Source organism: Nothoprocta perdicaria, unplaced genomic scaffold, assembly GCF_003342845.1.
Source record: "Nothoprocta perdicaria isolate Ctin4 unplaced genomic scaffold, notPer1 scaffold_322, whole genome shotgun sequence".
Lineage (NCBI taxonomy): Eukaryota > Metazoa > Chordata > Aves > Tinamiformes > Tinamidae > Nothoprocta > Nothoprocta perdicaria.
The window spans coordinates 151560-162964 of NW_020455558.1; the positions used below are offsets into that span (position 1 = coordinate 151560).

The 11405-nt window shown below is 41.1% G+C and overlaps 1 protein-coding gene across 1 annotated transcript; it reads right to left on the minus strand.

Moving 5' to 3' along the window:
• Positions 1 to 1684: 1684 nt before the first annotated feature.
• STAP1 (signal transducing adaptor family member 1) lies at positions 1685 to 10522 on the minus strand. The gene is made up of 11 exons (XM_026043156.1): positions 10342 to 10522; positions 10013 to 10232; positions 7880 to 7954; positions 6762 to 6875; positions 6038 to 6094; positions 5061 to 5233; positions 4395 to 4523; positions 3924 to 3993; positions 3389 to 3509; positions 2442 to 2597; positions 1685 to 1749 (listed from the first exon to the last, which is right to left on the minus strand). Exons 1-11 carry the CDS (start codon positions 10461 to 10463, stop codon positions 1685 to 1687), a joined length of 1302 nt encoding a protein of 433 aa, XP_025898941.1. The 5' UTR covers positions 10464 to 10522.
• Positions 10523 to 11405: the final 883 nt, after the last annotated feature.

Consider the following 11405-nt stretch of genomic DNA (forward strand, 5'->3'; position numbering starts at 1 on the left):
AAAGTTTAAGGAGTTGCTGATACGTGAAAGGTACATACTCATGTTGGAGGTTGTGCAGATTGGGGTGAGCTGATTCCGTGTGAATTTGTTGCATACAGTCCTTTTCTACATCTGCCTCTTGCCAGTAGCTCGAGATGGTGGGCAGGATGGCAGGAAAAGGAAGCTTTGTACAGCTTTCCCTCACAAAGTTACTCGGTGCAAGAGAAGCTGAGTTGCAGAGATCAAATCTAATAGCAGCAAAATCTTTCTCCCTCCCCTCTGTGCTTTCTTACAGCATCTGCTCCAAACTAGCTTTCCACTTTCCTTAAATTCTCACAGCTCTTAATAATCTCAGCAAGGTTTGTGCATATAAAGCACTAGGCACTCTGCTGCTAGCTCAGTTGTTTTCCACAGCTAATCTCCATGTCTCCTCATGCAAAGAGCCACGGAGATTTTGTGTGAACATTATGCTGCCATTAGTAAGACTTTGTTCATAGATAAAGCCTGGTTCAGGTGAATTTAAGACTTTATGCATCTAGTGAGTAAAAAAAACCCAATTTTTTATTTATCCTGTTAGCAAATGAATCACTTTGCACAGTGAAGGCAAGGTAAAGCAATATTTTCACTTCCCACAGTAACATACAAGTTTCAGTTTCATGTTAAGAAAAAGCTGTGCCTCTAACTTAATTCATGTGGAGCAGCCCCATCCTCACCAACTAAATATTTTTGAGAAAAGAAAGCTGTACTGTCACACACACAAAAAATTGCTCAATACCAGTATATGAAAATTCTGAATATAAAGTGATATCCTTTATTTCTTTATTAAAGCAGATGGATGTAGCTGCAGGGAAACTCTTGCATGAGAGGAAGCTGCACGCTGGAAGTGACAGAGCTGCTCTTTGATGGAAGGCCACAGCAATCCTGTGACACAGCACCTCGACACAGGTGCAGCTGGCCAGCAGGGTAGGACACTGGTGCCAGGGCAGACTTTGCTGCTCCCAGGTGGTTGTTACTGAGACCTGGGGACTTGTGGTTGCTTAAAGCAGCTGGGAATGAACATTCATCATAATGCAGTAGCTTACCTGAGGAAGACTGGCAGCCTGTTTTCTATGTGGCATTTTGATTTTAAGCAATTAGTAGCCTGCAGACTTCTGGGGATGCTGCTTTTCTCTTTCATGACACCCTGTTCCTCAACAGACTGCACTAGTGGGGCCCCTTTGTTTGGGAGGAGCGAGGAGGCAATACTGACAAGCAAATGCTTCGTGAAGGTTTCTGGATCTGGTAGCATCTCTCCGTTTTACAAGCACCCACACTGCTTACAGCTTTTGGGAGGTGTTTGCAAATTCTCTTCCTCAGATTTCAATAAGAGTGAACCTGAAATATTTCTTCCCCCTACCTTTCACCCCTTTCTACTTTCAAAAAAGCTGCTGAGGTTCAAAATAGCCCTGCACTCCTGGCTATGAATTTCGTTGTACGGATCTAAAATGATTTGAATAAAAGTGGTTTCCGTTCGTTCCACCAGGTGAAGAATCTTGGGGTTTGATTGATTGGTGTTTGTTTGTTTGCTTGTTGTTTGTTTTTAATTGGACCAAAGGGCTTTCAAAGGCTAAAACAAGGCCAGCTTCCTTTCCACCCTCCTTTCCAGCGGCTTTGTGTTTCTCAAAGGCTTGCTGAGAGTCACTGCTTGCAGCACTCTTGGGTTGATTCATGCCTTTTCCAGCCCCTCTTGCCTCTGTCTTGTTCTTTTCTTGATTTCTGTTCTGGAAGACTCTAGAAGAAGCGGGGAGGGGAGAGAAAGAGGGAGAAATCTCAAAACCAGAGAACGAGAAAATGCCCTGTAAGAGGTGTTGCAGTCGCCCTAACTTTCCATTTTCCACTGCAGGTTTGCAGTTGTCTGCCCTAACACCGTAGGGCTGGTGCTAGCTCATGGACTGTAAGTGGTTTCTATGCTGTTGAGAAAACCTTAGAATATTTTGTTAGGTTCTTGAAAGAAGAAGTAGCTGCATCTGGCTGTGGAGTAGGGCAAGGCAGTGGCAGAAGGCCTTGGTTATGCTTAAGGCTGTAATGTATGCTCAAAAAGTTGCACCCTGCCCTGGAGAACCTGCCCTCCTCCAATTTCTGTCTCTCTGTACCCAAGAGAATGAACACTCAGCATAACATCATGGTGCAGAACTATCTTAAAATGGGAGCAGAGAGGAAATAACCAGAGATGAGGGAAAGTCAGAAGACTCATAGCGCATTGTTAGAAGCCTGAGTTTTACACCAGTCTTTTGGGTTGGAATGAAGGAGGCCATTAGAAACGGGTCCTGGTGATATTTATGATGGTGATATCTATAGATGTCTAAAACGAGTGGTGAGACTCGCTGCATGAGGTCCTTAACCTTCAAATATTGTGACACTCACTTTGTCTCTTAAAAACAGCTTTCAGTGTAAAAGGGGAAAAAAAGCTGCTCTTTCCTCACCCTTTGTTGCTCCGGATGCTCTTGATGTAGGGCCAGTATATTCCTGACTCGGTGGTACTTGGTGGTTAGGAACAGGGGCCCTGAGTGGTCTTTCTCCTGGATTGGGGATAGTTTCCCATTTGGTTTCTGTTGGCACCTGCACTGGAGTTGGCACAGCTGCATGGAGGGAAGAAAGAACCAAGTCTTAGTACTTCACTTCATATAAAACTCTTTCCTGAAGAGTCTAGGGGCTGCACAAGGGTAGAGGTTTTGTTCTGGTGAATATATTGATGAGATGGGGCAATTAATTAAAGCTTTTAAAATGTATAAGGAACTCTAAAGAGTACATCTGCCTAGCACATACCCTGTTCGTACAGTGGAGCTGCTAGCTACTTTAGCACCTCCATGCTAAGAGCCAGGCACTTGCTGCCCCAATGCTGTCACAGGAGCCCCTAGTTGAAAATAATCCAGATTTCTCTGGCAGAGCTTAAAGCCCCAGCAACTATGAGGCATCTCTGCTCTCCCTGTGGGATGTTACCATTGTTTCAAGTACATTGACACGCTACAGGGATGTGCCACAGAGAGTTCCTTGCACTTTGACCTGCAAGTGTTGTTTTCCTCATTGCAAGACAGTATTTTCCATCATATTTCACTGGGGCAGTGCATTCTCTCTCTCCCCAACTTTTTTTTTCCTTAGGAATTAGTTTTCTGTAGGAAGTGGGGTTATTTGTATTTGTACTTCCCTGCTTTGAGAACTATTTGTGTGATGACTTCTCCGTGTTTCAGAAGGATCTCTGGCAGAAGCAGCACTGCCTTGTTGGTTTAAGGCTAACAAAACCTTCCTGCAACAGGAGCTTTGGAAAAAAAACCCATGTTTAGGTCTAGTGCAGGGTCCCTGCGTGCTGCTTCTGTGTCTGTGAGTGCTGCAGTGAGCTAGTTCCTGTGCAGGTCTCCAGCAGCTAGCTTACCTTCGAGACCCGAAGCCCTCTGCAGAGTGCAGGCATCTGCAGGTATGACAAAGGGTTTCAAGTGCCGTCGGGTCTGGGTCACAAAGTAATCGATGACGTCGTGAAGGGTCGACACTGTCACCTGTTTCATGGGGGGAAAAAAAAGAAAAAAACACTGCACTCAAAACACGTTGGGTGAGTTACAGTTTGCAGCTTGCAAAAACCTGCTGGCAGTGTTTTTGCAGATGTCAGTTTGCAGGCTTACTACTGAAGTTTGAGTTGAAAGAATTGAAGCCATTTTCAAGTAATCTTGGTGGTGGTGGTAGTTTGCTTTTATTTTTGGTAAAAAAAAAAAAAAAGAGAAAAAAAAAAGGGACAGAAAAGGCTGGCGTGTTTTTTTTCTGCTTGTCTAGGTCTTCTGTCCTCAGCAGAAGAGTTCTTCATGATCAGATTAGTTAGACTAGCAAGACATAAAAATTTATTCTGATTTTTCAAATTTTCTGTGATGTTTCTTATACCCACTTAAGAATCTGCAGCAAAAGAACTGCTCACTTACCTGTCTTTCCAGCTGAATGGCAAAACCTTTTTCTTTGGTCATTACTCTATAGTGCTTTATGAATGGGGCACTGGAAAGAAATAAAAGGGAGGTTAATGTGCAGCCAGGAATAAAATCCCTTTTGATGAATAAGTGCTGTCCTTACAAACAACTTTACAGAAGTAGTAGATCTGTTTTGTAATTTCCCTAGGTCTGGCCGAAGGGTTTATTTTTTTCTGACCTTGCTCTAGTTTAGGAGTGTTGAGAATCGCAGATGTTTTTTCCTGGGTTCTGATTTTGAAGCAAGCTGCTAAAGCTACAAGGTTCTGATGTCTGTGTGTTTTAGACTAAGTTACTGCTTAAAAACATTTCCATTTGATCTGTTCAGTTTACAAAGGGGTATGGTTTGTTGCACTCTTAAACTGTTCTTTGTGATGAAGACTGTGTTCTTTGTGATTAAGACTGGAATGATATACTGTGGAATCAACCTACTCCAGCACATGTCGAATGGTGACTGCGAAGTTCTTACTGCTGCTGCCAGGCCGCAGGATCAAATTCCCATATGAAGGGTTCTTTTCTAACATCTCTATCGCTCCTTGCCGGGATACTGCGTGGAAACACCTACATAGAGGAGAGGAACAGCACAAATAAATGCTAGCAAGGCCCTGTCCTTATGAGCTGTACCGCCACGGGAATGCATCCTGTCAGACCTAGGCTTGTGCAGGCAGGATAGGCAGGACACCTGAAAGACTCTTGCTGAACAAGGCTATTATAGAAATATAGTTAAAGGCTTTCTCAAAGAGAAAATGGCACCTTTGGCTCAGGCGTGCTGACCTCTAGAGCCTTGCCAAGAATGTGAGATGTGTAATCAGAATTAAAGTTAAACTTCTCAAAAAGAATCAGTATTTTCTTCTGGAAGAGCAATACGCTACACTCCCACTGTTTTCCAAACAAAAATGCATTGTAGAAAAGCTGCAACAATAATCTTCCCCTTAGGAAATCTCCAGAGAATCAGATTTAAAGGGACATTTGCATCATTGACTATCAAACAACCCTTGCACAACAGTTGAATGTTAAACCTCTGTAGGAAATTAATGTTTTCAAAGAAGAAAGTGAGGCTTTCTGGTCAGTTTGGGATTGGTATAGCTCAGAGCTTACGCTGGCATAGCGGTCAATATACTGCTATAGTTCCTGGGAGGAGAGCTTTCTTCATCCGCAGATGCGCTCGAATGGTCGTTAAGCACCATCCTTCTTTTCTTTTCTTTCTCCAGCACTTCATGCATTCTCATAAGCTGACTAGGTGATAACGACTCATCCAGGGGCACTGACATCTGAAAATGAACACCAGTGTTAAAAAGGAAATGAAAGGGTGGCAAACATTGTGATCAATAGCTTCTGTGTCAATCACAACTAATTTCTAAGTGCAGCTGCCATGCACTTAGAAATCTCATTTGGTTTCCCCCTGGCAGTAATCAATGAGAGTTTTGTTTTCAAAGCACATTTAGCTAAGAAGATATTGTGTAAGGAGTTCATATGAAACTATTAAGGAATAGTTATTCCACAGTAATTATCAGTGATTGTATTTTTTTAACATGTGAATGAGACTTTTGACTCCCCATGTATTAGGAAAGAGGAGAAAAAAAGTTTAGCTATTTAAAGAGACTGAAGCAAATAAGCAATTCTAGCACTGGCATGACCCAGGTTAGTTCCTTTCATTTTAAAATCCTTGGCTGGCAAAATGCTGTGAGTTTTATCCAATAAAAGCAGCTCTGAGGGAAAACAATATGGAAACAGCAGTTAAGTTTAGTCACTTCTGAAGTGCCATGGCAAGGCTTGTGGGAAATACCAACTTTTTCTGCCAGGGAACAGACACTTGCTAAAAGTCTTCCTAAACAGTGGGTTGAGATCTGACTATTAGATACCATGGCAGATGAGCAGGGATAAAATCATCTTAAATTTTGACCTCCTCAGAAAAAAAAATTAGGTGTGGTTGCAACCAACCCAACAGTTTAGTGTGTGCAAACACCTTAGCAGCAAAACTACATGGCTTGGGAAGCCAACTGGTGGCAGGCTCAAAGACAAAAACTCCTCATTGTCACTTTTGACATAGAGCAAGATACAAAGCTCTTCCCTACCTTTGTTACAGTGAGAATAAAACCCTTCCATTCTTTCCCAAGTTCACTGTCCTCTGCCTGAGAGAACAGAAAATGACAGTTTAAGAATGGCTGCAGCAAAAAACTGTATCGTGTTTTCACTTGCGAGACTCCCATAGCCCTCATCCCTTTAAAAGTACCCTACCAGCCTATTTCACATCCTGAAGCCCATCACTTCCCTCATACCCCATTTTCAATTTCAGATATGAGAAGGTAAGAAAGGGTGGGCTCTGGTGGTGTAAAAGGAATCCAAACAGGAGAAAAAGCTAAGGAGATAGATGGGGCTCAGCAGAAAACTTTCTAAGTGGTCTGTGAGTACTGTAACCACTGTGGCTTCTGGATGGGGGTATGGATAGATGTTTTATTGCTCTTCAGTGTTTTACAGATGACCCTGGCTATAGGCATCTATAGGCATCTGGATTATATGTTAGTGTGTATCTTCCTGATTTCTCTCACATATTTTCTTTTCCAATTCTTATTTTATATTCCCAAATACTCCCGAGAAAACTCTCTAACGCCTACAGGGAGAATTTCCCTAATGTTAGTTCCCTCTGCCTTTAACTGCCTTTGGGTACTCTCTGTCTGCAGGTTGGTTGCACATGTTGAGGCTACAAAGGCAGCTTGTACCCCCATGTTAAAATGGAGCTCAGCAAGGGATACAGCAAAGCACTGGGGGGTTCACAAATGATAGCTTTCCCTTTTTTACCTTCAGTTCTAGTTCTTCATTCAACAGCATCAGGATGAACTGTGCAAAGCCATTTTCATCTGGATGGGTATTGGTTACTGAGATCAAAGATGCTATATCTAATTTCTTTGAGTACTAAGGAGGGAAAAAAGAGCAATAATGTAAGTTGGAATATTCACCAAAAATCTAGCTGTTCTCCAAAGAAATTGGCTTAGCAGAAAACATGTTAAGACTTTTTCCTTCCTGGAGTTTGGGTTAAGGGTCAGTGACATGCATGCTAAAGCTCAGCCCTTGCTACCTGCTTACAAAAGCTCTTTTCAGCAACAATGTACTTCCTGGGTACCCAAGCCACTTGTCTCTGCTTTGAGTAGCTACTGTAGCTCTCCTGTTAGCAGGAAGGCTTTTATGTCATGTACAGTACCAGGACATAACCTCTTTGCTGCCCATCACCAAAACTGGCATGAGCGACACGTTCTTTTAGGGCCTAGAGGCTGGACTCCAATCTGTGGCCTAATGATCTTTTCTTTTTTTTCTTATTCTGTATTCCCTTGCCAATAATTCCTAGCATTTGCTTTGTTGTTTTGACCACTGTTGGATGCTGAAGTGACCTTTTTATAGAACTGTCTACTGTAAAGTTGAGGTCTTGTTCCTGAGTTGCCATAGTCAGCTCAAAGCCCATCACTGTATGTGTGAACCATGGATGGATTTTTCCCGTTCTGGTCTTCATAATTCCTGACATGATAAACCCACCAGACCCACGTGAGTATTTGATAATGTCAAGCACTTTTTCCTTACCTGCATAAAGAAATGCCCTATTACACATGAAGCCGTATTATACTCTTGCAAACCTGAGGAAAGCACACTCATCATCATTATGGAGCACTGTGGTTACATTTACAGCTCAGATGCCCAAAAAAATCTTTATTTTTCTTTTCAACAGACAAATCAGTAAGCTGCTGCTTGTATCTCTCTTTTTTATTTTAATCTCAGTGTTTTCCTTACAATGTCAGACACTACTTGCTTGGTTGCAGATGAGAAAAAGAATGCAGAGAAGTCTCTGGGGTACCGAAAGGTTACTTCATGTATATAACAGGTGCAGTCCATCAAATGCATAATCACAAAGATAGTATGTTACTCACTGTTGGGGCTTTCTTATCACTGTAAAAGAAGAGCGTAGTTCCTCTGAGCTCTGCCCAATTCACTTCAAATTCCTGCTGAACAGAGGAAATGTTTGTTTGTCACGATGATCTTTTCCTTTCCCACAAAACGCTTAGAGTACTGATATAAAATGTCACCATTTGCTTTTATATCAGTGTTATAAAGAACGTTGAAGAGTGAAGATATACTTGCAAGCAATGCAAGAGAAAAAAAAAAAAGGCTATTAACCAATTTGTTGATGGCTAGAAAGATACACAGGCTCCTGGCTTTGTGTTCTAGTGTCCTAATGTGCCATAGAATGGGAAACACTTTATGTACTTTCTCTTTAAGTTACATGTTATGGTGTTTGTAAATTAACAGCACGCCATAGTAAGTATGACTGACCCACTGCTATACATGTTCCCTAATACAATCATGCCCTGAATAAGAAACTTTTTTTTCTTTTTCTTGTGTTGCTGAAAAATCTATCTGTTATGGGACTATGAATTGGGAATACAAACATATAAAACAGGTGCTCTGTTCTGTTTTGCAGTTTACTTAACTGTTTTGCTTTGTTATCTTTTGGTTTTTTTTTTCCTTTGATTTTTCTTTTTGTCACAAAATCAGAGATTTTCACAGAAATAGAGAAAAACAAAGTCTTCAAGACTGTAAGGTTGTATGAATTAGAGGAAACAAGATATTTTTTCCCTTGGGTAGCCTGCAGGTGATCCTTGCTCTCTACACTGTTAACTCCTAACTAGATTTTCTGGTAGTTTCTGTCAAATTAGGCAGCAGAATGATTACCACAGGAGGGACTAGTACTTGTAACAGCCCTATACAAACTGAAGCTAGCCATTACTCAAAGACATCTGTGGATATTTAAAATAATGTATTTGCAAAACTGATGCCCACAGAATCCTTTTATTTTTTCAAAAAGGTGCAGTAAGATTGGAGGTGGCTGATAGTAACATGGTATTTCTTGAAAGTCAGATCTAGTTAAGAAATACGTATTAATAAGTTCTTCTGATTTCACATAAGCCTGTCTCGATTGTTTATATGTTATTGCTCTGGTCTGGTATTGTTTCTTATTCTACTGTAGTAAATAACATGTTTCAGAAGGAGTAATCTTCAGAATCTTCAGGAAAAAGATGTTTTTACATAAAAGCACATAAATAAAGTGATGTGAGAAGGGGCTTTATTCAACATGCAGGTATTCTCATGCTAGATAGAGCAAAGCAGTGCATTAGAATAATTTTGAATGCTTGCAGACATTTTTTGGCTGCTTTTTGTTTCTTAGAGTTCCTGTTTTCTGTGGAACCTGTTTGTTCTGGTGTTTGTGAAGCACCCTGCTATTTTTGTCCTTTGACTATGTCCATCTTTAGCCTCTGTAACTCACATTTTCTCATCTCTGTGCTTTTGTTTCTACAGAGATGAGAATGCAGGAAGGATAAGTGCAAGACTACTTTGTAACCTAAGTGTAGGAATTGTCATTGGCATCGTCATTGTCAAGGACTAACAAAAACAACTAACTTCATTAAGGACATGCTCTGAAAATATACACACAGAAACACACAGAAAAGTACGAAGGCATTTATGGATTTGGGTCTTAAATGGATATTCTTTGTCAAAAAATCAAGGTACTTTCTTTTTTTCTAGTTAGTCTGCTTATGTTAAAGGATCAGCCTATAACAAACAAACAAAAAAATAGGTATCTGAGGTATGTGCGGTGTCACTGGATATTTAATCACGGACTTTTTTTTTTTTTCCAGTAAACACAGGATGCATCAGAACAACACTACCATGTCAAACGTTGCTTTTGATATCAAAAATATGGCACTAACCCTTTACCGTGGTGTTAGCTATGAAATCAGTCACACTCGGACCGCATTTCAATAGACAGCAGTAAATCATAATGGGCGATGGTGATATTGATGGTTACATTGCATACTTTAGTTTACTTTCTTTAAGAACCATGAACAGAAATGTCTGAAAGTGCAAATTAGATTTTTTTTTCCTAGTGCAACTATATATATAGGGCAGAATTGGGATGCGTTTCTCCCTCCAGTCTTTAGCTCATGGTAACAGATTTTTGCCAAAATGTTTAAATGCATCTACTGCTGGGAGTGTCGCCTTACCTGGTGTCTTGGATGCCGGATCGACAGATAACCTTCCAAGTATAAAGGCAGGCGGGTCACCCTCTGTCTCTCATGGAAGATCCGCCGGGGAGCTGGTTTAGGGATATTCTCAGGCTCTTCCATAATGTTTCTTTTTGTCCTCTGGATATCAGATAGTTTTTCCTCCCCTTCTCCTGTTCTTGTGTGCCTTGTGTCAGCCTCAGATGGAGAAGAACTTGCCCTGGTGAGAGCGGGGAAAAGGCAAAGCTTAAAAAGGAAGTCTCCGTACTTTGAGGTCAGCACATGCCGCAGACTCGTTATTCGACGTGTCATCACAGGAGGAACCAGACCGAATGGATTCAGAAGGTCTTTTTTTCAGCTTTCTCAGTGTCCTTGAGTTCATTCCACGGTTTGCTTGAGGAGGAACAGCCAAATAATGATCCTTTGGGTATAAAAATGGCATCGTTACCATGACTGCTTTAGCTCAGAGATAATACCAGAAAAGCTTGTTGATGATAACTTAAAGTTGGAATTGGGTCTCACGAGGGTTACATGAGCTACCTGCCACCTAGGGAGCCTGTTCAGGCTCTTAGCATCTTCCAGAGTATTATTTACAGTTTTCTGTGTGACTGTGTGTTTAATATTAGCTGAAATTTCTTGAGGACACGGGACATCTAGTAGGGCTACATGACCCACAAAATAATATGGAAATAATTTTCCCTACTGCTGTTTATAACTGGCAGGCAAATTTCTAAGGAGTGTGCAGGAGAGGGAGAACTAAAAACCCTTTTAAAAGTTGTGAAGGTCATTTGTAGTTCTGGAGTGAAACATCTGTCCTTTTGAAATAATGGGTGAATTTCTGCTGATTTCACAGAATCACTACATTTTACTTGTTTTCTGGCCTTTTCCTAGTGTTCAGAAAGAATACTTTCTGAATGACTTGACAAGAGATGTTATTTGGTACTTGTTGGTATGGGAGACAAAGTGAATGGAACAAATTTCTGCCGATCACTTGTTGCTGAACATTTTCATCCTTTTCTGGTAGCAATATGCATCTGAAAATGAGTACATGACTGGCCTGTAAACTGATCTATGATGGTTCATACAACTGCTTGCTCACCAGTCCTAACAGAAAGGAGAGGTCCATGTCTTCTAACTCCTGCTGTGGACAGGTCCATGGTCTCAGGTTTTGTACACATTTCATATTGCAGGATTTCACATGCATTCTCTCTTAATTTCATTTAAACGGCAGAATCTGATTTGTTGCAGAAGGGTTTGTGAAGATAAGACATTGTTACATCTTGCCAAGGCTGAAAATGACTGCACGCTGGAACAGATGAACTCAGCCTTGGGTTGTGCACTCTGAAAAGTATCTTTTAAAAATATTTTAGAGGCTGAGTAGCAGCATCTGCTT

What these genes read in the sequence shown, in the direction of transcription:
- STAP1 (XM_026043156.1), bottom strand. Translation starts at nt 10,463, where the DNA reads ATGGTAACGATGCCATTTTTATACCCAAAGGATCATTATTTGGCTGTT. An exon ending in TTATTCTCACTGTAACAAAG is followed by an intron (nt 5,234 to 6,037) that starts GTAGGGAAGAGC and finishes GTTCATTTTCAG; the next exon opens with ATGTCAGTGCCCCTGGATGA. An exon ending in CCATTCAGCTGGAAAGACAG is followed by an intron (nt 3,510 to 3,923) that starts GTAAGTGAGCAG and finishes CCCATGAAACAG; the next exon opens with GTGACAGTGTCGACCCTTCA.